This window comes from Vicugna pacos, chromosome 14 (assembly GCF_048564905.1).
Source record: "Vicugna pacos chromosome 14, VicPac4, whole genome shotgun sequence".
In the NCBI taxonomy this organism is placed as follows: domain Eukaryota; kingdom Metazoa; phylum Chordata; class Mammalia; order Artiodactyla; family Camelidae; genus Vicugna; species Vicugna pacos.
In genome coordinates, this window is record NC_133000.1 from 71,654,111 (window position 1) to 71,682,073 (window position 27,963).

Consider the following 27,963-nt stretch of genomic DNA (forward strand, 5'->3'; position numbering starts at 1 on the left):
AGCCCAGACTTCCCTTCGGAGGTTCCGAACACCGTCTTTACAGGACTATTATTTGTACAGACTGAGGGACCTGGATTTTGACACAGCTAGACAGTGATCTAAACAGACATGCCGTCGGGTGGAAACTGGGTCTGCCAGCATACCAGAGTGAAAATGGGCGTTTACACCTCCTAGCACCCTTGGGTTTTCTGACGGGTCTCACTTCACACATCAGTGCACTGGACTGGAGAACAGACATATCTTTTATTTCATCAGAAGTGCCACTTGGGACGTCACTATGGACAGCTCATCGTGGTCTCTGACCCTCCTTCAGCGAGTGGAGGCCAACGAAGCAGGTGGGTTAGTTACGCAGACTCCTACAAGGCACCTTACGGTTTTCATACTGGGCAGTGAGGTACACAGGATATACTTCTAGGGTTCGTTGCTGTTAGAGGAAGAAGAGGGGAGGAGGGAGTAGCACCATGTTGTGAAGACAGCTGAGGGCCGGCGTTGTTATGTTCTCCGCATACACACTTGGCAGCGACTGACGTGCGTGCGCAGCTCCCCGGCCTTCAACGTGGACGGCGTGGGCTTCCTGCAACGCAGCACAGAGACCAGCCGTCACCGCAGCAGAAGGGCAGGCCAGCCCCTCAGCCCTGCCCCCAGCCCCAGTCGCCATGGGACCAGCCGGGGACGGGCCGTGACACACAGGAACCAGCGTCCACCCCGCCTGCGAGCGGGCGCCGCGGTGGGGTGTCACTGAGCCTTCGTAACGCCTGCAAGTCACCATCCGCACCCCGTCGCTGGGCCAAGAGCACAGCCAGAGTCACCCGCGTCTGTCTAGCCCCAGAGCCTCAGCCACTCCCCACGGCAGACCCTGCCTCCTCCAGCTGTGGGTCAACTCTCTGCCTTCTCAACTCGAGTAGTAACTGCCCCGGACTAAGACGGTAACTTCCTTCCCTGCGACTCCACACTCACCATAAATGCGCATCAAATCACGGCCAAATGATGGGATGAGCAACCGGCCTGGAGGAGCTAACCAGACCTCAAAGTACGTTCGCAACTTGGGAATGCAGGTGGTCTGATTCGAGGCCAAAGAGAGGGGAGGACGTTTCATGTCCCAGCTGCTTCTCTGGTCCTAGAAACTCTACCTGGTCTTTGCTTGTTGGAAATGTGAAGTCTGAACTAAATTAGTACTAATCAAGTCTTACTGAAATTAAAGCAGCCGTATGAGCACCTCGTCCCCAAACCGAGGCTGCTCATGTTAGCGAGTTTGGTGAAAATCCTAGTGCCCCAGATTAATTACTTAAATTAATGGGCTCTTTTGCAGCTTTGTTTAGGCAGGCATTTTAGCTCACTGTACGAGGCTGCTGGCTTGACCAAAAAGACCGAGTGTTCCTTTGAACCCTAATGGTCAAATTCTGTCTGTCGAGTTTACATCAAGCTCCCAGATGCCTAAAAGCCTTGTGTAAGCTACCAGCTAGGCGCCTGGCACTTCTCTGACGCTTGAAAAATTACTAGTGAGTGCGCTGCTTTACCTTCACGATTTAAGCTAGAGAGACTGGACCATGGCGGGGTCCACAGAATTCTCTCCGAAAAGGTAAAGGCAGAAGGGTTTATCTCCAGGGCTGAGAAGCACTGATTCGGGGGAGTGAACAGTAAGTAACCGTCCAGCCCCGTGGGCGCCCTGCGTCTGCTCCGGCCAGGCTGCAGCTGGTGCTCAGAGCAGGACGGGGACTCGGGGCATGCTCCGGTCCCCGGCGGGCCGGCCGGGCTCCACATTCACTCAGCGAGGCCAGCAGCCACTGCAGACCGCGGCTTTCAAGGTGAAATTTTGGTAATGGAAGAGAAAGAAATGGTCTTCCCTATTAATGTCGGCTGCGTTTGCGCTGAAATTGTGATTTGTGCAGGCTTATGAAAGTCTTACTCAGTCCCTGCAAGTCACACAACACGCCGCACCTTCACCTCAGCACACTATAGACACCATGAAAAAGGTGCCGCTTGCTGTCCCCTCTCCCTGCTGGTGAAAGGTACAATGTTTCCGAATGCTCTGCTCGAAGATGTTACGTTGTTGTGGATTCACCTTGAAACATGAAAGCGACCTTCTCTCTTTCATGCCTCTTCCGTCAATGACAGAACTAAGCCTGGAACCTCAGCTCCGCCTTGGGAGACGGCCTGGGTTCTCGGCCGTGTAGAACAGAATCAGACAGCCGCTCCCACCCGCGGAGGCGGCCTTTCCGAGTCCTGTCGCGTCACCGTCTTTGGGACTCGGCCCTGGCAGGGCTACAGATCACGGAGGATGGAGAGGAACCACCCCACGGGGGGCGGGGCGTGGGTGCTGGCACTTACTTGAACATCTCGCTTCTTTCTATGGTGGCGAGCCAAAAGCTGTAAGCGTTTGCATAGTAGTTGCAGGTCCCGCGGCCGTGGCACTCGATGAACGGCGCGCTTCTGAACTCCTCCAGGCAGGAGCCGGGGGAGGCGAGGGCCTGGCCAGAGCCTTCTGCGCCTGCGCTGGTGTGCTGCGGGGCAGGGAGAGCGCGGTCAGGGCCTCCCTCCCACCCGTTCCTGGGCGGAGCCGGGCTGCCCCCTGCAGGAAAGCTGCCCTCCCGGCCTCCTGCAGTCTCCACGGAGCACCCTGGGGCCCACACGGCCCCGTGGCCTCAGGCCGCGCACACCCAGCGCCAGGAGTCAGGCAACGCCCCTCCCGGGACGGGGGACAACCGGTCCCACGTCATCAGCATTGAAACAAACGCTGTCCTCACTCTGTTTTCTCTCCGGACACCAAAACCTCTTCTAGCCGGGGGTACGGCTACAGCTGAAACGCGCAAATGATGTCGGAGCCAATGGATGCCACCTCAACTTCCTCAGCAGGTAAGGAAGCCGTCGGAATCCTGGATTTGCTACCTTGGGTGCTACCCACCCTTCTATAAAGGAAATTAGCCCCCCTTTTTTTTTCTTTAAAAAGAGAAGCCTTAAGGGAAAGAGGGAAAAGAAAGCCACTGTTGTAGCTGTTGGTTAAACTGGGTTGAAGCAGGATCTACTTGTCTTCAGAAACCAAGACATAAAATGAGTGATGTCCCAGCGTCTCCAGGGGAGCTATTACAGACATGAGGAAGGGGACTCTGGAAGTTTAGGGCCACAGGGGACCTCTGAGCACAAAGCCAACACCCTCGATTCCCAGGTGGGGACGTCAGGACCCTGGAACATTCCGGATCTGGCCATGATCAAAGCTGAGGTGAGAATGGGGGTCTCGGGGTGCCCAGTAGGGCCCCACACCTCACATCAAGCCCCCAGACTGAGCGGTGGTGGGTGACCTGCTCTCCGGGAGCTCGTCACTTCGATTTGCTCTTGGTTTTGAGAAATTAAGGGTCATCTCTGTGTCAGATCTTTGCAGGACGCTGGGAGGGGGGATGGGGAGATGACAAAGTGTCCTGTGCTCCTTGGATGGGGGCTTCATCTGTCAAACTGACTTTCCCTTTAGCATATTTTATGATTGGGGGTCCAGAAGTCCTATCTATTTGAGACAAAGTCATATGCTTGCCTCATGGCAAGTGTCTTGATTTCTCTACATCAAAGTTCTAACCTTTGCGGCTTTCTTGACAAAGGAGCCACAATGCAGCATTTAGACTTATCCAAACAACCTGCTGGATTTTTGCTGTTGCTGCAGATTCTTTGGACCCGTTGAAGAGTCTAAATGCAGAATCATCAACCCAGGAAAGCTCACCATCAAACTGGAACACGCACACACAAGCATTTGAAGGATTGCTTTCCCGGCAACTTCCACACTCGGAATAACTCGTGGCCGAAAAACAATTAAGAGGCCACGTTCCCAGTCAATCAAACAATCAGGCTGATGGTCATCTGGGGTCGAAGGCACAACCTGGCCACTCCGGAGAGTGTGAGGGTTTACAGCAGCGATGTGGGGGTGCTGGTGCGGGATCGCTTAGTGGGACTGAGTCCAGTGCAACCTGATCGCCCAAGCTCAGGGCATGTATATACTCAATCAAGACTTTAAATGGAGGAAATAAAGTAAAATTAGAAGCGACGAGAGGATCTCAGAGGAGTTCTGTGCTTCCTGCCTTAACTGGCTTTCGGGGGGAGGGGAGCATTGGGGCTGTGGCGTCCGGGGCGGCTGGGGGACGAGTGAGGGGGAGGTGGACACTCGGGCCCCAGCTCTGCCATGCGCCCTGCTCTCTCTTTCTGACTCGAGCTTCTGCTTTCAGGCTCGTGAGTGTTTTGGCCAATGTGTTCCCTCCGCCCCACGGGCACGCTCTGCCCTTCTCCCAAGAAGGCTCTGACTCTCAGAATCTCATCAGGTCGTCCCAGCTACCTAGTCCCAGAACAGAGCTCTGAGCGGGCACGGGACCCCCTCACTGTCCCTCCCGAGTGGAACAGGCGAAGCTCCTGGGGACACTTTGGAGGGGGTCCCAGGAGGGAGGCAGGCCAGTGACCCGGGGGATAGAGAGGGTGGCGGCAGCAGACAGGAGAGGTGGAGTGTCCAAGGGCGGCTCTTTGGGGGAACTACGGAGTCTCCCCAGATGCTTACCATCACAAAGGAATAGCCAATCCAGAGCGAGGACCAGCCGGCGGGGCACTCTGGGATCTGAATGGTCTGGCTGTGCACCGCCATCACCATGGCCGGCGCCTCGCACACCGCACACCTGGAAGCCACCAGAGCAGACACTCAGCACAGCGGAGGAGCCTCCCCGCTCGTTCCTGTCCCCGCACGCAGACTCTTCCCTCCACCCTCCCCTCCGATGACACGTTCCATCAAGTGGGTACGGCACCCACTGCGCGGGCTCTGAGCCCAGGGCCTCCTCACTGGTGGGGAAGCCTGCTTCCGGGTTCGAATACTGACTAGGTCTCAAAACCAGGTGGCGCACTGGCCATCCAACCACCTGCTTTGTGGGAGGAGACCGGAAGGCCAGGCTGTAGCAGGGGCCATCTCCCAGGGGAGCTGGGACTGCAGGCCACTTCCGTTTTCTCCTCTGTGCGTCTCAGCATCTCTGAACGTTTTAGCCACGAGCGTGTGTTTCAGCAAACACCGTGAACGCCCAAGAAAAAGGAGATGGTCAAAGCCAAGCGCTAGCTCTCACTTCCAGAAGACAGTGATTTGTCTTAAGCTCTGAAGCCTCTTGCATGTAAGAAAAACACTGAGCGAATGACAGTTAAGACAAAGCGTGAACCTGGGCTGGACGTCCACCGGAGACTCCTCCCAGAGACTTGTCCAGCCCCAGAGCCGGCACACCAGTGAGGAGACCCTGCCGGCTGGGCTGTCAGGGGGCCTCTGCGCTGGAGGAAGTCCCAGAGCCCCCTCCCAGGCCAGGCGGGCTCGTGCTCAGCCGCGGGGGCAGCGCCCAGCAATAAATTGGAACAACACACAATGTTCTGACTCAGACCTGCTCTGCTAAGGGACCCTCTGATGGTGGGAAAATGTTTGGTTAAAAAAAAAATTAAACACCAGCAACAACATAATTACATTCAAGTCACAAAATGAACAGAGTGCTAACAATGCTGATAAATGACTATAAATGGTGTTAATAATTACACCTAGTTATGCTGGAACATTTGCATGAAAATGGATGAGAAGGCGGGTGAGGGCCTAAATCAGTCATTCGATTTTCCCTCGACCTGTGTGTGTGTGTATGCGTGTGCGCGTGTACGCATGTGGTGCGCTATTTTCTATTCTATTCACACAGATGCAGATGAGTTAAAGGGCTTCAGCTAAACAACAGTGAATGAAATTGGCCTCATCCATCTGCCACCGTCTGCCCGCCAGACGCAGGAGCAGAAATACAGCAGGAGGGAAGCGCTTTGCGGACGGCTCCCCCTGGGCAGGGGGGGTTCAAGTCGCTACAGAGAAGTGGTCTTGACCCTGGCAGACGGGTGTCAGGGAACAGAGATGCACAGACTTAATGAGCTGAGTGGCCCCTTAAAATTGACACAGCCTAAGACCCATGTGACTTATGAAGAAACTGAGGCCGTGGCTAGCTGGGTCAAAGGCAGAATTAAAACTCAGCCCTCTCTGCTCTTACACCAGTGGCGTCTCCTCCAGAACAAGTGAACGGTCTGTGGGCTTCGATGACTCATGTCTGTGCAAAGTCAGAAAGTGCTCAGGAAGTTTTGTCAGGATGACAGCAGAAAAGGTGCTACCTTTCCTGCTCAGGATGAACGAGTTCATGTTATTAACTCTTTCTAAAATTAAGCCTTAGGCCCTCCCCCAGGGGGAGACCTCAGAAGGAGTTTGGAAGTCCTGAGACGTCATCAGAAACCACTAAGTTAAAGTAACTTGGGGCCTGCGTGCTCAGAGACCTGGAGGAACGGGCCGTGTTACTACGAAAGGGAATGTGAGATGTGGGGGCCTCTCGGGGCAGCGGGCTTGAAGGATGTGACTCCCAAGGTCCTTTCACACTGAGCGTCTGTGGGTCAGTCAACAAAAAGATGTGAACACCCCCAAACGGGCAGTGCTGGCGTTTAAACAACTTGTGGTCACAGAATCAGGGCTCCTACTAAAAGTGATGAGTTCACAGAGAAAAGCGAAGCTGAGACCCCAGGCTTCTCCTGGACCGGTTTCTGGACTATCGTAAACACATGCCAGGGCCCTGGGTCCCAGCCAGATCAACGTTACTGTCAATTTTACTTAGAAAGTAAGTAGGCAACAAAAACGAACAATCATTTTCTACCTGTTGTCCAAGGAAAGCTAAACAAAAACACAAAGGTGGTTAGTCTTCCCTCTCGCACCCCAGGGTGGTTCTGAGCAAGAAAAATCTCAGCCCAGAGTGAGCCGCCTCCCAGACACACGTGAGGACATGAGCCTTTTGAAAGATGCCTCTCTGGAAGTAACGGATGACTTTTCCCATTTTAAGACCCAGGAGGCAAGTTTTCTTACAGCCCCAAAGAAAAGTCAAAGAAAGCTGTCAGGGGCCCTTTTGATGTAAGACCATTGGAAACCTGACTTTTCTACTAACATCCCCCAGTCTTTCTGTTCTGGGTCCTCGGTGGTACATTCTTTTAACCAGACTGACCTGCTAGGACCAGCCTTCCACATGCCAGAGCCGCAGACCCTGTGCCTGGCCCACCCTCCCCGAAGCAAGCGGTGACCAGCAGGGACTAGGGGTCACCACGCAGGGCTGTTCCGGGCGCCCCGCACCCCCACCCCTCGGACTGCACGATGCAGCTCAGCCCGCATTGCTCCGTCGTTCCTCCAGTTCAAAGGCAGCTTTTTCTCTAAAGGAAACAGGAAATCTTACGCCCTTTCTCCCTCTCACTTTCCTAAGGCAAACTTGCCCGGTCTTGTTACTCTTCTGATCCTTGTCACCTTCGTGTGTAAAGTGAGAGAACAGCTCCTTAGTCAGATGAGCGCCTACATCTGCCACCTTTCAATTACTTCGGAGCTAAGGAAGCAACCTTTCCTTAGAGGGACAGAGGCCGAGGTAGGACAACCGTGCACTTTTCAGTCATAATAATTTCCGTTTCCCATTTTGTGTCCTCCCAGGCAGACTCCCGGGGACCTGAAAACATCCTCCAGACATTAATGAGTGCGGAAAGCTCCTAATCTGGGAGTTGCTCAAACACACGCAGTCACAGTGGGTGCAACAGCACCTCAAGGGGGGCAAAACCCGGGAGGCAGCGTGCGTGAGCCCTTAGCGTGCACACATTCCACGTGTGCGATACATGGGGATGACCTTTTTATGTATAAAGCACAGACATGCAGTGTGTCTGTGGTATCACAATTTCAAGGGCACCACCTCACTCCCATGGGTGAGCTCCTTTGGGTGTACCCCCAAAGATGGCTCAGATGGGGGAGGGTGCAGCTCAGTGGTAGAGCACATGCCTCGCGTGCACAAGGTCCTGGGTTAAGCCCCAGCACCTCCGTTAAAAATGAGTAAATTAACCTAATTACCTCTAGTCTGTCCCCCCACACACAAAAAAATCAAAAAAGGTTAAGATGGTAAATTTTACGTTATGTGTATTTTACTACAATTAAAAAATAACACTTTTTTTAATTTCACGGAGGTGGAGTGATTCCAAAACCACACCTTGGAAGGCTCCTTAGAGAGACAGTTGTTCAAGGAAAACAAGCCGCACAGCTTGTTCTGACGTTTGCTGGGGCCCCAGGGACCCTGCCCCGTTCACGGCGGGGAAGGCGGCCGCGCCGGTGAGTCACACGAGTTACACATCTTGTTCCAAAGCTGGGCATTTTCTCTGCAAGGGTTTGCAGTAGTCATTTTTAAAGATGGTAACTGACTGTTATACCCACTAACTTGTACAGCTGATTTCTAAGACTAAACTCATATATCACAATCAATACACCGAATAGCAACGGAGAGAGTGTTTGGGGGACAAAGCCAAAATAACTTGTCCCCGGCCTACAGGCGGCTTTTGCTCTTCGGCAGTGGCCGGCGGCGGCGGGCTGGGCTCACCTGCTGATGAAGGGCCGGATGCTGTCCCCGGTGACGGGTGCCATGGACATGGGCATGGGCTCGGGCGTGGACAGCCAGTAGGAGTAGTCGTTGCGGGAGGCGAAGTTGCACACGTTGTTGATGTTGCAGAACAGGAAAGGCATCGTGCTGAACTTGCGCAAGCAGCTGCCGGCCGTGCCTGCGGGCGGGGGGGAGGGCGCCGTGTGACTGCCCCGCCGCCCCCCGCGGGCCGGCGGGGAGCCGGCTCGTCGTGGAAGGCTTACCCTCTACATAACCCGCCAAGATGGAAATAAGAACATTTCAAATTACAAACAGAAAGAAGGAACTATATCCACCCAGCAGACTAGCCTGACTGGAAACGAGCCTGCGATGCAATGTAAAGTGATCCAGGCCAGAGGATCAGTGTCAAGAGTCAGCAGGACGTTTTGATGAAAGGACACAAAGCGGTTTATCAGCAGAGAGAAAGCTTTTCCCGGAACTGAATTCCAGAGGGACTTGAACGTGCAGGTCCTTGTACAGAGCTGGCGAGTCGCTGGACAAGGTCCCTGAAGAAATGCAGAGCTCCCTTTGTAGACCTGCCTGTTGTGTGCAACCTCAGTGACAGCCAGAGGTGTGACATTAAAACATAATGTGGTGGCGCATATCGGGGGGGACCGAGAAAATGGCAGACACACAGCCCTCTGCTGATTGAAACGCAGAGGGACCGAGATGAGAATGTGCAGAGAAACTGGACAGGGTAAGGTGGACATATTTTAAAAGAGCAACAGGAAGGCTGCTCTATTTTAAGACCATCAGTGCGAGTGTGAAGTGTGTGCTCCAGAAATCCTGGCCCCACTCGATCATTTGAAGAAGAGCTCAGAAGTTTCACTCCTTTAACATTTTTCAGAGAGCCCGCCTTTACGTCTGCCCGGCTTCCCGTCAGTTACACGGCAGCTGTTGAACGGATGGCCCGTTTGGTAAGGGTGGCAGGAAACAGGACTTTTTCACTGACTAGGTCTTGATGACACCCCAAACTGCAGGACCAGCGTGGGACACAGACCCCATCACCACCCAGCCCTGGACTCTGGACGTGGGAGGAACACAGCCCTCCCCGGACGCCTCACCCAGGTCCTGGCCGTGCGCCCGCTCGTTGCCCTGGACGTAGAGGAGGGAGTAGCCGTGGTAGAGGATCTTGGTCCCAGGAGGGCACTGGGGGTCGTCTATCGTCTGACTGTGCCTGGTCACCAGGAAGCCGTGATCCACAGACGGGGTGCCCGGGGGACCCATGGATCCCGGCAACCCGTCAGGGCCCGGCGGCCCCGGGAAGCCTCTGGGGCCTGCAGGACACAAAAGGAATCAGCGTCCCTAGTCACAGACAGACGAGACCCAGTGCAGCCGCCACCTCCCTCGCGCTGGCAGGTCTCGGCTCTGCCTGCCGCCTCGAGCTGTTCTCTGAGCGCAGTGCTTGGTGCAAGTCAGGCGCTCACAAAACTGAGTCCAATGAACAAATGAAACACACGAAAAGAAGTACACGAATGAAGGCAGGAAGTGGCGTTGACGCCATGCAGGTATTTACATGGCACTTTGGGGTCCCTGGGGGAGGATCATTACAGAATTATTAGAACTACCTCCTCTAAAGGTGGCTTGCCATCCTTAATGGCCCACAGCTGGCGGAGGGACACAGGGCGGTAAGGACGCTCGCGTGCAGGGTGTCCTCCCGGCCCCTGGGGTGACCAAGCTGCCTGGGAGCCTGCCCCAGGCCTCCTGCCGGCTGGGCCCTCCATCCCGCAGCCCTGCCTCAGCCTTTAGCATCTCGGTCACGACAGGACACCTGAGCCCCTGCTTCTTGGGAAGCAGCCCACCTGCATCCCTTTCGGGGACACTGCGGGATCGCCTGCCCTCCCTGGCCCGTGCTGACACGGGGCTTTCAAGCTGCAGCCTGCATAGCCCACACAGGCCGTCACTACGGGCCTTCCTTCAGTGACATCTAGAACACACTGTGAATTGATCGCATCTGTCTCTCCACACAGGAAGCAAGTGAGGGAAATCTTAGCTTTTCCTTAGGACCCTAGTTCTCCTAAGAAGCAGACGTCTTTGGAAATCTTCAAGTTAAAACGTTTTCAACTTCATTTTGCAGGCTTCTGCACGCAGGGCCGCAGGCTTCTAACCCAAAGACACAGGTAGAGGGTAATGAGGTTGGAGTTCACGGCACACTTACCAGGAGGCCCAAAGGGTCCCATCTCTCCTTTCTGGCCGGGGGCGCCGTCAAACCCGGGACTACCTGGCGGCCCAGGTAAGCCCACCGATCCTGTCACACCTGGGGGGGGGGGGGAGAAAGGGTTCACAGGCCGGTACAGGAGAGCTGTCTCTTCTCTTCCCTCTGGAAACATCCTCTGTGGCCTCCTGGGAGGCCAACACGGGGCCCCGGACCAGGTGGGAAAGCCTTCCCAGGGCCAGGAGCGGCTTTGGGACGCAGCACACGCCATGCAGAGGCCAGGGCCCAGCAGACCCCACAGGGGCGCGTGCTTCACCCCGGAATCAGGGTCCCCGCTTCCTGCCGTCACTGCTTGGCAGGCAGTCTGGGGATGGACAGTCACCGGGGAGCGGGGGATGGTCGGATGCGCTTCCGTTCTCTCGGGCGTCCCCGCATCAGCCACATTCTAGCGCCTCAGACGTTTAGGCACCAGGCTTACTGACGTGGATGGCGCTTTTTGTTTCCACGTGTTGTTTATTCTTAGGTCTTTTAAACTTAAATTTTCACGGATGCGACCTTTCCACTCTAAACGCGTTCATTCTTCTTTATTTTCCACCCCCCCCCCGGGAGCTCCTGAAGTGGGGAGTGTTTCGCCCAAACAAGCAGAAGACTGCAGGTGGGCGTGTCCGGGGCCCAGGGATGGGCACCCAGCGTGGCCAGGCGGGCAGCGCTCCTGGCCACCAGGGGGACACCAGCGCCTACAAGGATAGACGGCTGCTTCCTGCCGGCCCATCCTTCTGTCCCTTTTCTGTGGTTTTCTAAGTGAGCACAGATATGCTGAGTTTTACGTTCCCCTGGCTTTCTCTGTGTTTTGCTCTGGCTTTTTATTTCGGTCCTTCAAAATCTTCATTTGGTTTTTATACACATCAAAGAAAGGGCGGTAAGAAAGCCAGCTTCAAATACATTTCCTATAGTCATTACCCAGAGGCGGAGCGGAGCGGAGACACAGGACAGCGAGAAGGCCCCCAGCTCCCTCGACCCCCACGCCCCGCCACCCAGCCCCGCGCTCCTTACCTTGCTGTCCTTTGGGGCCTGGAGGTCCCTGAAGGCCTTTCAGACCCGTGGGGCCCTCAGGCCCAGGGAGCCCTGGCTCCCCTTTGATGATGTCGTAGGGACCTGGGGGGCCGGGGGGGCCGGGAAGACCTGTGGGAAACAGGGTGGGGGCCAGTCAATTTCACCGTCACCACATGGGGCAGAAACGGCTTCCAACACGGAACCCAGTCTGAACGCAGTGTTGTCCCAAAGTAGAATCAGCGTCAGAAACATAGGTAAGCAGATCCTCGCGAGATACCTTTACCCTAAGATCCTGACCCCTCGGGACTGGAGCCAACGTCAGGGGCCTGGGTGGGAACCGCCACTCGGATCTGGGCTCGGGGACGGGCCTGCCCCCGAGGTGACGCTCGTGCCCCCAGGGCCCTGCTCGGGGGCGGGGTGGGGGGCAACACATGCAGTTGGAAGCCCGCCCCCAGGCTCGCTAGGCCGCCGGCCCGACTGCCTTGGCCACGAACAGACAGACGCTCGTTCAGCGCGCCAGGCCCTGAGCCACCTGTGGCCGCACACGGAGCCTGAGCCCCGGGGGGTCTGCTCCCCTTCCTTCTGCCCTCCCACGCCTCCTCCCCCGTTTCCCCACTTTTTCCTTCCCCGTCGCCCACTTCTCAGTGCGTTCGGGTTGCTCCTCCCTCTCCTGAAGCGTGGTTTTGACAACTGGGCGCAGCCCTGGAAACCAGGCCTGACTCCAGGGACCAGAGGGGACTCAGGGCCCCTCAGACCACGTCCTTCCACGAGCGGCCCGCGTCCCTGCAGCCACGTGGCACGTCTGGCTCCCCGTGGAGAAGCCACGGCAGACCCTTCCTAGGACGGGCCCCCCGGTCCCGCCACAACCCACACAGACAATTTCACTCCTTCTTTTGGGGGCTGACCTCAGGCTCCCCTCAGAGCTGGGAGCTTTTGTGAACCTTGAGCCTCTCATTCCCTCTCTGCTGGATTTACTGCAGGTGCGGATTCAGTGAACCTGACTTGCAAGACAAGTCACTGGTGAAAACGGTAGCTGGAGCAGCCAAGTACAGGAGCCCCGGCAGCCGCCACCGGGCTCTCGGTGACCGCTTCCTGACGGTCGCGCTCTCTTACCTTTCGTTCCAGGGAACCCTTGGTCTCCGGGGTCACCTTTCACTCCCTGAAGGCCAGGGAGGCCTTTCTGACCTGCACGAAAGCAGAACATGGTCTTTGCACAGAATTCCACCAGACTCCGCGTGTCCACGTGTGCGTGTGAATACATACGTACACCTACGTGTGCACACATGCTTGTGTGTACCTATGTGGAAGCACGTAAACACACCTAAACACAAATGCATGTGTAACACACACACACACAGTGAACACATTTCCAGTTTATGCTCGTGGAAAAAAGAGCGTTGCTTCTGGTCAGCTATGTAAAACTCTGGGTGAAACTCTTCTTTCTAGAATCCAGATGTCACATTTTTTCCAAACAAGCAGCAAACCACTAAATGGTCCCAACCAGGGGAGGACACAGAATCCTGCAATCCCCGACCTGATTCACACGTGTCCCCACCCGGACCACAAGGCGCCTGCAGGCTGAGAATTTGTTTTATTGACCTTTCATTCCTATGTATCTGACTCGGCAGGAAAAGTCACAGTGCCTGGAAGCCAGGAGGCACCCAATAAATGTTTGCTTAAGACATTAATAAATTAACGAACATCCCAAATCCATGACCGCTTACTGGGAGGCAAATGCCTCACTGATCCTTAGCAAGAAAATCAGAACGTCTTTACACAGCTGTGCACGGGGTTCTACAAAAGGGGCTGCCACCCAGAAATGGTGCTTTAATTTGAAGAGAACCGTGTCACGTCCTGCAAGCATGCTGGTTCTCCCGACGCGAAAGCGCCAGGGTCGGGGCTATGGTGGCAGGGTGATGGGTCTTCAGGCAGCATCTCCGTTATGTCTCACCTTGAAACCCTGGAACTCCTGGAGGTCCCATGTCACCCTTAGAGCCTGTGATTCCCGGAGAGCCACCAATCCCCTAGACACAAAGACAACATCAGTCAGGAATGGCTCGGGAGAAGCTGGGACAGCCCCTGGACGTCCTGACAGTAGCTTTGTGCACACACGGTGCCCTGTGGTTTCCAGAAAGATGTAAAGAGAACAGCAAAATCCCCTTCTGCAGCCCAGTCAGGACGCGGGAAACTGCAACACCCTGCTTCATTCACTGGGTCCCCTCTGCCTGTCCATCTATGTGGTCAAGTTCCAGAAGCAGGTGTAAGTCTTACACCCGCTGTCCCCACCCCACAGCACAATGCCGTGAACAGAGTCAAAACTCCCTAAACACCTGTCGTGCCAATACTTCCATCTGTCAACACCAGGGCACCTCTCTGGAAAACCTCCCCCCCAACAGTCAACTATAGTGATCTTTCTTTAGGATTAGCTTCGTATCTTGTATTTAAAGTACTTTAAATATGGAAAAAAACATTAAAAATACTAAAGGAAGTTGTCTTGTCTTTAAAAACACTACCCTATTTTCTAGACATACTGACATAGTTGTTATCTTCCCAATATATGTAAAAAGTTGTACTGTTTCTTATATATTTTGGTTTCTTTGCTTTATCTTACTTTAAAAAGTTACACGTATGTGCGTGTAACGTGTACACAGTCATACACACACACGGAGAGAGAGAGGCAGGCGCGGGCCGGCACTAGGAGTGGGAGTACATGCCTGCGTTTCTGAGGCCAAATTTTGCATCATTTGTAAATAGATTTTTAAACCCAGGCATTGAACTGTAATCTCCAGGAGTAAAGCATCGCCCTTTTGATGGTCCTTGTATGACTAGATGCTAAGAAATGTTGTGACAGTTGCCCACTGTGGTGCCAGTGATGACGGCTGGTGACTGGCAAGAGAGAGGGGCCGATTCAGAGAGGACGTGGGGGTGTAACACACACACACACAAGCCCTACGCTGGGATCCTTTTCAAGAACAAGCCCTGCGGGGACAACTCACAGGCATGCCCTGGAACCCGGGGTCTCCCTTGGGCCCTGGAGCACCAGGAGCCCCTGGCCAGCCGGGGTTTCCTTTGTCGCCTTTCAGTCCATCAAGCCCGGGGAGCCCTGGAGGCCCCATGGGTCCCGGAAGCCCTGGCGGGAGACACAGAAGTCACAACATTTGAGGTTAGAGGGTGCTTTTAGGTACCAGTGTCACCGGGCTGTGGTTGTCACCAGTGCCACCCAACAGTCCCCAAACGTATACAGTAACACCACATCGACCGCCACCCAATGTCCCCAACTGCACACACCACCACATCGACCGCCACCCAGCTGTCCCCAACTGCACACACCACCACATCGACCGCCACCCAGCTGTCCCCAACTGCACACACCACCACATCGACCGCCACCCAACTGTCCCCAACTGCACACACCACCACATCGACCGCCACCCAACTGTCCCCAACTGCACACACCACCACATCTACCGCCACCCAATGTCCCCAACTGCACACACCACCACATCTACCGCCACCCAATGTCCCCAACTGCACACACCACCACATCGACCGCCACCCAGCTGTCCCCAACTGCACACACCACCACATCGACCGCCACCCAACTGTCCCCAACTGCACACACCACCACATCGACCGCCACCCAATGTCCCCAACTGCACACACCACCACATCGACCGCCACCCAGCTGTCCCCAACTGCACACACCACCACATCGACCGCCACCCAGCTGTCCCCAACTGCACACACCACCACATCGACCGCCACCCAATGTCCCCAACTGCACACACCACCACATCGACCGCCACCCAGCTGTCCCCAACTGCACACACCACCACATCTACCGCCACCCAGCTGTCCCCAACTGCACACACCACCACATCTACCGCCACCCAATGTCCCCAACTGCACACACCACCACATCGACCGCCACCCAATGTCCCCAACTGCACACACCACCACATCGACCGCCACCCAACTGTCCCCAACTGCACACACCACCACATCGACCGCCACCCAATGTCCCCAACTGCACACACCACCACATCTACCGCCACCCAATGTCCCCAACTGCACACACCACCACATCTACCGCCACCCAGCTGTCCCCAACTGCACACACCACCACATCTACCGCCACCCAGCTGTCCCCAACTGCACACACCACCACATCTACCGCCACCCAGCTGTCCCCAACTGCACACACCACCACATCGACCGCCACCCAATGTCCCCAACTGCACACACCACCACATCGACCGCCACCCAATGTCCCCAACTGCACACACCACCACATCGACCGCCACCCAACTGTCCCCAACTGCACACACCACCACATCGACCGCCACCCAATGTCCCCAACTGCACACACCACCACATCGACCGCCACCCAGCTGTCCCCAACTGCACACACCACCACATCGACCGCCACCCAGCTGTCCCCAACTGCACACACCACCACATCTACCGCCACCCAATGTCCCCAACTGCACACACCACCACATCTACCGCCACCCAGCTGTCCCCAACTGCACACACCACCACATCGACCGCCACCCAACTGTCCCCAACTGTACACAACTGTACACACCACCACCAAATTAAGCAGCATGTGACCTCAAGACATCAAGGTGGGTCCTAGGAAGAAGCGTCTGCTCAGCAGGAGGTGAATGTCGACACAAACACCACGTCCCAGAGTGCAGCGCCTGTGGCCCCCTGCTCAGGGGGCAGGAGTGCTACACGGTCCTGCCGGCTTTACACGACCGCCACAGGTGGCACCTGAGCCCCAGCCCTTCCCGGCAGCGTCCCTTCCCCCAGCTACGTGTCACATAACAAGCTGCTTGACCGGAAGGACACGGGAAGCACTGACCCAGCGGGGGCCTGAGCGCCAGGCGCCCACGTCCTGAGCACCTTCCAGCTGCAACAACGCTGAGAGCTTCCGAACAGCAACCCCGTCATGTGAACTTCCTTCCCGCTTGTGTGTGTCTGTGCCTGTTGCTGTCCCAGCTCTGAGCCTGGTCAGACACCCTTACCTGGCAGCCCAGGCTGTCCCTGCGGCCCTCGGTCTCCTTTGGGCCCCTCCACCGCACGGCCGGGGGCTCCTGGCAATCCTGGCTGTCCCTGTGGCCCCGGAGGACCCATGAATCCTTGCTCTCCTTTGGATCCAGGGATTCCTGGACTCCCAGCCAATCCAGGGAAACCCACGTCGCCCTTTGAACCTAAAAAGCAGTAAAGAGAGTTTGAGGTGATGGTGAGACACAGGGAAGGAGGGAGACCCAGGGCATCGATGTGGAGGGAGGGGCTCCCGGAAGGCAGCAGGAGGGAGCCAGAGGTGGGAGCCCGTCTGTCTCCTTTTTGTTAAATAGCACGCTATCCTTCCACCACGGCCGACCTGAAGGAGAGAAAGTTCAGGATACAAAGAACCCGTGACCATTCTCTATACTTCTTAAAGGAACTGTTTGACAGCAAAGGCATTGGAACACAAGTGCAGACAAGCCTGCAAGTCACTGCACTGCTGAGACCGAGGGCTTGTTCCATCAGCAGGTGAATGAGTGAGCACACAGCATTAGACCCACGCCATGGAACATTACTCAGCAAGGAAAAGGAATGAGCTGCTGATGCGAGCAATGCACCGGTCACTCTCAGACTAACAGCGCTGAGCACAAGCTGTCAGACTGAGGAGAGCACACGCTGCAGGGCTCCGTTCACGTCAACTCTAGAAAACACAGGCGAAACTGCAGCGCCAGAAAGCAGACCCAAGGCCGCCTAGGGCGGGGCTGGGGCCGCGAAGGGGCAGGAGAGGGGATGGCCAAGCGGCCCAGGACACTCTTGGGGTGACGAGGTGCTCCCCATCTCAAATGTGCTGTATTTCCACGGGGTGTGTGTGTTTGAGTGTCTGTGTGTGTATGAAGATTTATCAAACTGCACACTTGGAATATGTGCAATTTATTGTATTTCAATGATACTTCAATAAAACTGTTTTTAATATTTTTCAAATTAAGAGGTTATAGAAAAAAAAACAACTGCATGTTTAGTTTAAACATTTTACCCAAACTGGGTAATAAAATGGTAATAAAATGACAAAATTCTAGGATCGTTTCAAGCTTATTAAGAAAAAATAAGGGGGGAAGGAAATAGGGTTACAACCTGGAGGGACCGCAGGGTCCCCCGTGTGATGCCCCCCCAATGCCGCACAAGGCAGCGAATCCAAAACGCAGCGCACCGCCTGGCGGCTTGTCACCGGCTGGGAGACTGTCGGTTCAACTGTCCCAGACCCAGGATCCATCACCCATGTCTAGCTGCTTCCTTGTCACTGCTCAGCCTGCTCTGTGGCATGTGCAGCAGCGGACAGCTGAGAATGAAGAGCATGTTTAACGAATCTGTTACCTTTCTCTCCTTTGGTCCCGGGAAACCCTGGTAACCCTCTTCCGGGTAGACCTGCAAGACAAAGGCGAGAAGCCACTGTCATCTCCCCGGAAACAGCGGAGCTGCAGGTACAGCACAAAGCGAGACCCACTGTGCCAAGACCATCTACTGTTTGCGGAACACACAGAAATTAGCTCACGGCCCGGTGCTCGTCAAATTACATTCCTACAATTACACCCTGGACTGGACACATAATTTAGTGCGTGTTCCCAGACACCTTGGCACTCAGAACCACAAGAGCATCTGGTAGAAATGACCTGTACAAGCGAGTGCTTCTTCCCCGCTGCTGTCTGCAGACCCGCAAACCGGCTTTTCTCCCTTGGCCATCCAAGTAACAGCCCTTCTCAAGAGTGAGAGAGCCGCTGACACCTGGGGCAGCAGAGCCGGGGCCCACCCGTGTGAGTAAAGGGCTTGAGGGGAGATTCAAAGCTGAAGCAGGTGTGGAGGCACTTTTTATAAATTACTTTTCCAGGAAAAAGAATACACATAATATAAACACAAGGCTCACAGAATGAAAGCGTGAACTTGAAAAGGCCAACAGTAACAGCAGCGGACCCCTCGCAGCTTCCTGCCAGCACCGCGTCCCTCCCTCCAGCCCCCGACCCGGGGGACCCACTCCAAGGCGCGTGTGCCGCCCTCCTGCTCCTCGAGGATTCCTGCGTGCGTGACTGTCACCTTCGGAGCTCACACAGGTGCTACCGTCCAACTTGTGGCACCCCCGTCAGGGACAGGAGCACACTCGGGGACAGCAGACACCCCCAGGGCCATTTCTAAAGGGGGGATGGCCAGGCAGAGAAGGCAGGGCCTGGGCTTTCTGTGGGTGCCTCTGTCACTCACGTGAGGGCTCAGGCCATTTCGAGGGTCGGTGGCCACCCTCTCTCCCCTCTTCGCATCCATCCCGGCCCACGTGTCCACGCTGTTGTTTGAACAGCGGGAAGGGCGTGCTGCCTCACACCCAGCCCCGGCGCCCAGTGGGGAGGGCAGGTCTCTGGGAGACGTGGCTCCAGGGCAGACCTTCAACCTGAAAGGCGTGGGAGCCCAGCGTACCTGGTTCACCCTTCTCTCCTGCCGACCCCGGGATGCCGTCACTGCCGGGCTCTCCTTTCTGGCCGGCGGGGCCCGTGGGGCCAGGCTGTCCAGGAAGACCTCGAAGAGCAAGGTCGCGTCAGTCAGGCACGAAGCCTCTCCCGGAGCACCCAGGTCGGTGTGCAAAAGGCTCTACTAAGGACATTTACCCAGGGAGCCCCGCTGTCCCCCACCCTGAGCTCGCCTGGCTTCCCCACGGTCCCTCCCAGCGTCCCCTCAGGAGGGGAGCAACACCCCCGCACACCAACCCCCAAAGCTGGGGAGAGTGGCCAGAGAGGACCTCGATCTGCCACGCCAAGTAGGAAATCTGTTTCCAGAACCAGCTCTACAGCCAGTTCCAGGTCTAACAGGAGGTCGGACCTTGGAAAGACCCCACCAGCACCCCCAGACTCAGTCTGTCCATCTGGAAATAGAGGTGTGATCCCAGCTGGTCAGCCAGAGGTCCCCCAGCCTTGAGGTCCCCTTGGGCTCTTCTCCACTGGCCCCACCTGTGTCCTAAAAAGTGGTCATTACCTGCTTCTCCTTTGACGCCAGGAATGCCATCCAATCCGGGAAGACCTTTGTCACCTTTCTCTCCAGGCAACCCAGGGCTTCCTGGAGAAAACCCAGACAGCAGGACGCCCTTGACCCTGAGTTTCTCTTTGCCGCCTGTGAGCCCCCCGCTCAGGAGGAGGCCAGCACCTACCTGGGTAACCAGCACTGCCCGGGGAGCCCTTGGGGCCCGGAGACCCAGGCACCCCCGGGAGCCCGGCGCTTCCTTTCTCCCCCTTCTCTCCGGGGCTTCCGGGAAAGCCTGCCAGCCCTTGGTCTCCCTGTGGGTGAAAGTTGGGCCCGTTAGTTTTCTGCCTGTCCCTGGACGTGTGTCTAGAGGCTCTTTCTGGATGACAGCGCACGTGTTGGTGTGATGACAATGACTATCAAATGGCAGAATTCCATTTCCGGCTTTCTAACAGAAGAATCCAGGCCCAGTTCTGAGAACGCAGGGGAAATTAGGAACCCAGAGCAGAGGGGCATTGCCTGCTCTGCTTCCCGCGTTCCTCTTTCTTTTCTCCCAGGGAGAACTTGCTGCCCGAGCCTCTCAGCAAGTCAGGTCTTCCTTGGGCACATGGGTAGTGACCAGAAGGGGGAGGAGGGGCAACTTACAGTAAAGGGGGGAAACGACTGTGTTGTGACGCATTAAAGGGATGAGATGCTTATTAAACTTTGCTGCGAAGCCTTTCCGTGAGGATGGGTGGGAGGGGCTTCCACGTGATGGGGTTTCCACATGGGCGGGGCTTCGTGTGGGCAGGGCTTCCACATGGGAGGGGTTTCCACATGGGCGGGGCTTCACGTGGGCGGGGCTTCCACATGGGAGGGGTTCCCACATGGGCGGGGCTTCACGTGGGCAGGGCTTCCACATGGGAGGGGTTTCCACATGGGCAGGGCTTCCACATGGGCGGGGCTTCCATGTGGGAAGAGCTTCCTTGCAGGAGGCAGGTACCTTGACCCCCGGCAGTCCAGGAATTCCAATGCCAGGTGGACCCGCCTGTCCTTTCTCTCCTTTTGCTCCTTTCTCTCCAGGTAAGCCAGGGACACCCTGCGGGCCGGGAATGCCAGGCACACCTTTTTCTCCGGGTGTTCCTAGAAACATAAAAAATTGAAACATGAATGTATGCTTAGCACACTCAGGGGCCTCTTGTACTGACAATCCTGAATGGAGAATCCACCATCTCCTCCATGGAGCCAAGTGGATGGGTCACTGGGAGACAACAAAGGTAATCACAGACAGCCCACGTTTTCTTTTACCACATTGTGAGAGTTTTGATTGGTTGGTTGGTTGGTTGAAGCAATGACCACAGCCTCAGCCAAATGCCACCTAGGCAGGAGGCCACACAGTTGAAGATGGGAGCTTGTGTAAAAGACCCATCTGCCTGGATTATGTCCTCTGTGCAGTGGATCTCATCCCAGACTTGCGCCACCAGCACTGCACGTGTGTGTGCTAGAAAGAAGACGCCTTTCCTAAATGCCACAAACCTGGCAGGCCCATGCCACCAACAGATCCTTTGGGTCCAGGAAGTCCCGGAGCACCTGGGGTTCCACTTAGGCCTGGGTCACCTTTAGGTCCTAGAATGAGAAGGACAAAAACCCAACAGGTCAGCGCCTATGAGAAGTGCTGCGTTAACATTTCCCCCACCAAGCCCCTGCTGTGCTGGTGACCTTGAACTCCCCTCTGTACCTGGCTGCCCAGGAAGTCCTGCCTGGCCGTCCTTTCCGGGCACTCCTGGCGTTCCAGGATCTCCCCGGGATCCTTTATCACCGGTTGGGCCAATTTGTCCTGCACATCACAGAAAAAGATACTGATGATTCACGTCTGCTTAAAATATGGCAAATTGTAGAAACACAGGCTGGTTTGACATCACGCAGGAAGAACTGAGCTGACACCTCCCAGATCCGCCCACAAACCTTCGCCCACATTACCTTTTTCCCCTTGGTCTCCCTTCTGGCCCTTCATGCTGCCCATGTCCACTTTATCCATGGACCCTGGTTTGCCAGGGAGACCGACATCTCCCTTATCACCCTTGAAGCCAGGGTCTCCCCTGGGTCCTGAGGAGCCTGGGAAGCCATGGTCCCCTGTAAAGGGAAGAGGAGACACCTGGTGACAGGTGGCCAAGTGCCCCCGAGGCCGTGACAAGTGAGGCGTTCTTTCTGGCCAGCAGAAGCAACTGACATAGAAGACACAAAGAACAAGTAGCCTGTCCCAAACAGCATTAAGTGGCGGGTGTCCGAGGTCCCCAGGACAACGTGGTGCCGGGCAAATGAGCGATAGAGCCGTCTTCCTGAAGTCATTATTTGCTAATAATTCTAATATACAAGATTCCACTTATTAGTTGAAATAACTTATATTTTCTCTCCTCCGTTATGCCTGTTCATAGTGGCTCCTCAACTCTACGTGAAACAACAGAATGGGAATTTTCCTGTTCAGCTAAATCAAATGACCATTTTTATGTCTCCCCTTCAAAGTTCATTTCTTTTTAAAAATATTATTTTTAATGACAGATATCAAGGTAAGAAACAGAAATGAAGACATGCAGGGGGGAGGGAGTGGCTCAGTGGCAGAGCACGCACTCAGCATGCGTGAGGTCCTGGGTTCAGTCCCAGTCCCTCCACTTCAAAAAAAAACCTCTTTAAAAATATGATTGGAAATAATCTAAATGGCTATCAATAAAGGATTTTTTAAAAAAAAGAAATTAAGACATACATTGGCCCAGTTGGCTACTTTGACTCTAAGAACTCGGCTTCTGTGACCTTGCATGACTGAAGATTCCAGCATTTCTCAAAAAAAAAAAAAAGATCCTCTACTGTGCCAGTTAGGAACATGGGCAAACCTGTCTTCCCTGTGACCTGTCGCCAGGGCACAGCCCTTCACCCCCACGAATCACCGAGAGTTCCTCCCGGAGGAGGGGTTCTTCCAGACCCTTCAAATGAGGTACGATTTGCAACCATCTGAGAATTTCCCAGGAGGCAGTGGGACATGGACGTAGGATGGGCTTTTCTGGAGTCGCCAGTTCCCTACCTTTTTCACCCGGTAATCCTGGCACGCCTGCTGGTCCTGGCGAGCCGGGTTGCCCCGGGGTCCCCATGACGCCCATCTCTCCCTTGGGACCTGTGGCCAGACAGAGGCATCGTGAACGCTGATGGCAGGCACCAAGCGGGGGTCACGAACGAGACTGGGTGAGGGGTCTCCCAGCATCCCCGTGGGCGGAGCTCAGTCATTTACCTGGAAACCCGGGGAGGCCGGGCGTGCCCTGCTGTCCGGGAAGGCCAGGCAGCCCCGTCTGTCCCGTCAGGCCGGGGAGCCCCTGCAACCCTTTGTCTCCTTTGGGGCCCGGCATGTCCAGGCCTGGGAATCCGGGGAAGCCCTTCTCTCCTTTCAGTCCAGGAGGGCCTGGGGTGGGGAAGAGCAGGTGGGCATCAGCTGGACTGACCGTGTCCTGCCACGCCCTTTACCCTGTCTAACTGTGACCTTCTGCCGGAGGCGTGAACGCGCCCACGTCGGGGTTGGAACGGCTTCCACATCCTCAGATGGGGTGTCTGGGGCCCACGAGGCAGTCAGTGGGTAAATGCGATCCCAAGGCAAAGCCTCTCCTTCCTGCCGTCAGCCATTCCCACCCAGCGCCTCCGTGGTGTCTGGACAAAGACCAGCTTCTCTCTGGCCCTGGTCCACCACCGCTGTCTGACTCAGGGATGACTATTAGGGGCAAAGGCCACTTCTAGACATGGACTTGGTTGGTTTCAGGTACCCAAGACTTATCCCCACCACGGAGAGATAAGATAGAGACACACATCATTGTAAATTAAATGTAAATGGTAGCAGATGTACAGTATCTGAAGGGAGGGTCTCTTTGGCATGTAAACCACGCCCAGGGGAAGAAAAGGAAGACGTCTGTGACTTTGCATTTAAGCAAACAACCAACCCTGTACCCATGCAGTAGAATTCACTTTTTCCCCTTTTATGCACAGATTGTGACCTAAGGAAGGTATCTTCTGGAAGACGTGGCATCACCTGACGATCCGGGGGGTCCCTGTCCTCCAGGGGGTCCCATCGCTCCGGGGGGGCCTATTCCGGGGACTCCTGGGGCTCCTTTGGGGCCTTGCAGTCCAGGCGGTCCTGGGTCACCTAGATGGGGAAGAAATGGCGAATACACTGCAAGGGGACATGCCCCACTCACACCACGTGCCATGGCCGCAACAAACGGGTGCTAGAGTCTCCCAGGACTTCCATCATTCATTCAACATTCCCTGGGACACGAAGTATACAGACCCAGTCCCTGCCACAAGCTGGATTTGCCCGCAAGAAGTTACCTCTGATTCCCTGAAGGCCTGGCGGGCCGACTGCGCCATGCTCCCCGGGAACGCCTGGTCCCCCAACGTTTCCCTTCTCCCCGGGCGTGCCGGGAATGCCGGGAAGTCCTGGCAGGCCCTTGAGTCCTGGCAGACCGACTCCAGGCTCTCCCTGGAAACCCCGAAGCACAGAGAAGCCAGTGACCCGTGGGGCCCACGACATGATCCAGCCAAGCACGTCGGCATTAATGGACTTATAAGTACCGCTGCCCCACCCTCCAGATTTCAGAGCTTCCTTTCAATCTCACTATAAGCTGAACGGGAGGCAATTTTTATTATTTTCATTTTACAAAGGAGGAAAACTAAGGCTCCCCCGGTTGAACAGCTCGTCCACCGTCAGAGGCAGGACTTCCACCAGGTCCCGGCCCCTCCACGCTGCTGCCCTACGCCTGCCGAGAGCCGCCTCTCCGAGCGGGGAAAACGCCCCGTGTGATCTGCGGCCGGCTAAGCGGTGTCTAAGAAGTGGGGCGTCCCAGGACGGGAACAGAACGCCATTTACTTCGGTTTTCATTTAAATGAAGGCTCTCACATCAAATTAAACATTTAAAACGATTTTAGGAACCACAGGGCATGGACACAGACAGATGATTAAATATATAGGCAGTGTTTTGAAGGCTGGAAGGAGAGGGCATTCAAAACCCCGATTCAGACACTGACTAGTCATCTGAAGCAGAAAGTGGACATCATGTCAGAGCGCTCCTCTGGGGTCCACCGGAGGTGACAACTTCCAGTTGAGGACCACATGGACATGAGCAGGTAGCCGTGAGTTCGCCACACGACCCCGCAGGAGATTCTCAAACTGAGAGGGCCCCATTCGAGGGATTTTGCAAAAACACAGTATTGTAAATCATAGAACAAATCCTTAATTCCAGTTCCATCCAGCGCTTACTAACTTGTGGGCCTGGTGCATTGCACAGGCCACCACCACTGACTTAATTTCAAACCAAGTGCAGCTAATCAGGGGAAGGCGGCAGTGGGTCACGTAAACACAGATGTCCGAGGGCTTCCCTCTGTCCCAGCCACATGAGGCAGGGACACTGTGGGTCACAAGGAAGCGTCCCCGGACCCCCCAAGGCACAGCTGTCTGTCTGCAGGCCCGCCTGCCTGTCCCCGAGGCTGGGGACCAGGCCCGCCTGGTTCCATGTCAGCAAAGGTACACATACTGCCCTCCGCCTTCCTCCCACCTGGGACAGATGCTCCCTGGCCATCTCGCTTCCTTTTAGTCACACCAGGAAAGGAACTACCACCTGTGTACAACAGCCAGTGGGGGGGGCGTCTGAGGGTGAGGGGAGGCCGGAAGTCACAGCAGCCCTGGGGTCTGCAACCAGCCCTTAGCCCCTGGTGACATGGGGTAATGTCACAGGTGCAGGAGGGGGTGCTGCTTTGTGCACCAGGAGCCCACGGAGGAGGCTGCTAAAGACCCCATAATGTTCAGGGCAGCCCTTGCCGTGAAGAACTACTGGACCCCAACGTCAACGTCGCTGAGGCCGAGAAACCTTGCACCCGAACCTCCTGGGGGCTGTCATGTCACTCAGGACAGTGGCTTCCAAACAGCTTTCCTCTGACACTCCCAGTAAGACACACGCTGGACACTGAGGCACACAGGCAAGAGCACACTCACAAGGCAGGACAAGTGATTCTCCCTGAAACATTCATGACCACATGCTACACATACCTCATTATTTTCTATTCGATGCTATTTCATCAAAAAAAAAAAACACGCCGACCCAACCTATCCTAGGAGATTAATTACCCACATTTTTTTTGGTCCAATGAATCATGAGGACGGGGAAGCATCAACCCAGACAACACTTGGTACCCACCTTTTGGCCGGGCACACCTGGGTTGCCAGGTAAGCCATTGAATCCTTGGCGACCCGGAACCCCAGGAGGTCCAGGATCTCCAGGTAAACCATCGACGCCTGTTTTGAAGAATCGAAGAAATCATTAATGGAATAATACTGTTCCCCACTTCCTCACTTCTTTTACACCTGTTTGGGTGAACCCGGACAGATTTGAGGAGCCAACAGGGAAGATGAGACCATCCTGGACGGGGGGAAGTTGGGGCTCCTGGGGGACCACACACAGCACCTGCCACCTCTTCCTCTCTCTTCCTCACACCTGCCCCTCCCTCCCGTTTCTTCTTTGCACTTGGAAACTTTCTTTCCGGTTCCACTCCCCGCCCCACAACAAACCAAAACGGCGCTTGCGGACCAGGACCGGCACTTCAGACCATGGTCCAGGGTCAGGAGCATCCCGTCTCCTGATGAGAAGCCACCCGATCTCCCCACGCAGACCCGCATTTTAACCAGACCCCTCATGATCCCTGGACAAGTCCATGTTTGAGAAGTGCCGCTTTAGACCACTGGGTTCTCAAACTGCCCCACCCCGGAGGCATGTGGGGTATTTCGAGCCTGGGTCCCATCCAGGGGCTTCTGACGGGCTTTCTGACCACTGCCCATGAGGCTGTAAAGTGCGGCAAGGACATCTGAGAGCCACAGGGCCACAGTCCCCTGTGTGGTGGACGGTCCGTGCCTGCGGGGATTTCTAAGTTTGCAGAAGCACAAACCTGAATCACCGGTGCGTGGTTGCGAGGGGCCTGACAGACAGAGCACCTGGCTGCAAGAGGCTGCGTGCAATGCAGGCCGAGAGTGAAGGGCCCTCATCAGCTAAATTCTACCTGCGTGCCGGCAGCGGGCTGCCTCCCCCCGGGGAACACCCTGAGGCCTGAGCACTGTCCTTGGGATCTCGGAGGGTACGCCTGACAGAGTGACCAGGAGGTGGGAAGCATCACGCAGCTCCCAGAGGAAACAGGCTGCTGTCGTCTGTCCCCGAGGGGGGAGGCCTGTAACCGTGAAAGCGGGCGAGACGCCGGCCCCAGACCAGCAGCTGGGAGGCAGGACAAGTCTTGACTACGTTTTGGCAAAAAGTTGGTAAACCTGGAGTCAGATGCGGCCCAGATGAGAAAGACATGCCCTTCGCCACTCACAGCCCTCCTGGGCTCTGGACCGAGGTCCCTAACGGCAAGTCTGCACATCAGTGCCCCTGAAGGCCTGGCAGACGAGAAACCAGCCAAAAGGGTGAAACCGCCCTCTTTACTCCCTTACAGTTTTCAGCAAGACATACTGGTCCTGGAACGTCAGCACCCGTGGGGATTCCAGCCCCACAGAGTGGGGGGCTCTTCCCCCCAGAGCAAGGCCCCTCCTCAGCACCCCCCTCACCGTCCCCTTGGCCTTCTCTCGACTTCCAAACCAGCCGGGCCCAGGTCCCAGGGGGCTGTGTGCTTCCTTCACTGAGGAGAGAGACCCCCTCGAGGGCGCTGACCACCAGCGCTCTCGGCAGCCTGCGGTCCCAATGTCCCAACTCCTTCCCCTAGACCGCTCGGCTGGGAGCCACCTCCTCACCCATCGCCACGCCTGGAATCACCGTCCTCTGCACCGCGCAGCTCTGTGAAAGCCTCCACTGATTGGCATGGTGTTTACGCCCACTGCCTCTTTTCTCTTAGGATTTGGACATGAGAGGACAAATTCCTGGCCCTTGGTGCTGACCAGCCAGGGGACAGGCACCACCACTGGGGCCCCCAAGGGCCGTGGCCAGAGCAGTGGCCCCACTCAGGGCTGGACTTGTCCTGCAAGCTTACCTTTGGGACCAGGAGGCCCTGGAAATCCAATCCCTGGCTGGCCCACAGTGCCCTTCTCTCCCGGGAGGCCTGGCCTTCCTGGGGTCCCAGGAAAACCCCGGTCACCTGTTGTGAGAAAGACCAAGGGTCAGTGTGAGAAAAACGTGGGCAATGTTCCCACTGTGCCTCCAGGTGAACTTGGGACCTACCTTGGGGCCCTTGGAAACCGGGAGACCCCGGAAGTCCTTCTGCTCCTGGGGGACCAGGTAAGGGCACGACTTTTCCTGCTTCGCCCTTGGGACC

At 55.9% G+C, this 27,963-nt stretch overlaps 1 protein-coding gene across 1 annotated transcript in view; it reads right to left on the bottom strand.

Annotated features, from left to right (window-relative positions):
* Positions 1-224: 224 nt before the first annotated feature.
* The window catches only part of COL4A1 (collagen type IV alpha 1 chain), a 129,169-nt gene continuing 101,430 nt past the window's right edge, over positions 225-27,963 (bottom strand). Inside the window, exons 27-52 of the mRNA XM_072976534.1 lie at positions 27,870-27,962; positions 27,682-27,786; positions 25,866-25,963; positions 24,004-24,154; positions 23,705-23,818; positions 22,919-23,086; positions 22,715-22,804; positions 21,619-21,771; positions 21,377-21,475; positions 21,175-21,264; positions 20,642-20,781; positions 19,847-19,973; positions 19,675-19,755; positions 19,123-19,221; positions 18,037-18,087; positions 16,683-16,868; positions 14,649-14,782; positions 13,604-13,676; positions 12,766-12,837; positions 11,653-11,781; positions 10,603-10,701; positions 9,509-9,721; positions 8,406-8,583; positions 4,529-4,643; positions 2,329-2,501; positions 225-574 (exon numbers count right to left, since the gene is read on the bottom strand). Coding sequence (XP_072832635.1) covers positions 493-574; positions 2,329-2,501; positions 4,529-4,643; positions 8,406-8,583; positions 9,509-9,721; positions 10,603-10,701; positions 11,653-11,781; positions 12,766-12,837; positions 13,604-13,676; positions 14,649-14,782; positions 16,683-16,868; positions 18,037-18,087; positions 19,123-19,221; positions 19,675-19,755; positions 19,847-19,973; positions 20,642-20,781; positions 21,175-21,264; positions 21,377-21,475; positions 21,619-21,771; positions 22,715-22,804; positions 22,919-23,086; positions 23,705-23,818; positions 24,004-24,154; positions 25,866-25,963; positions 27,682-27,786; positions 27,870-27,962 — 3,113 coding nt within the window. The 3' untranslated portion in view covers positions 225-492. The remainder of the gene's footprint in view (positions 575-2,328; positions 2,502-4,528; positions 4,644-8,405; positions 8,584-9,508; positions 9,722-10,602; positions 10,702-11,652; positions 11,782-12,765; positions 12,838-13,603; positions 13,677-14,648; positions 14,783-16,682; positions 16,869-18,036; positions 18,088-19,122; positions 19,222-19,674; positions 19,756-19,846; positions 19,974-20,641; positions 20,782-21,174; positions 21,265-21,376; positions 21,476-21,618; positions 21,772-22,714; positions 22,805-22,918; positions 23,087-23,704; positions 23,819-24,003; positions 24,155-25,865; positions 25,964-27,681; positions 27,787-27,869; position 27,963) is intronic.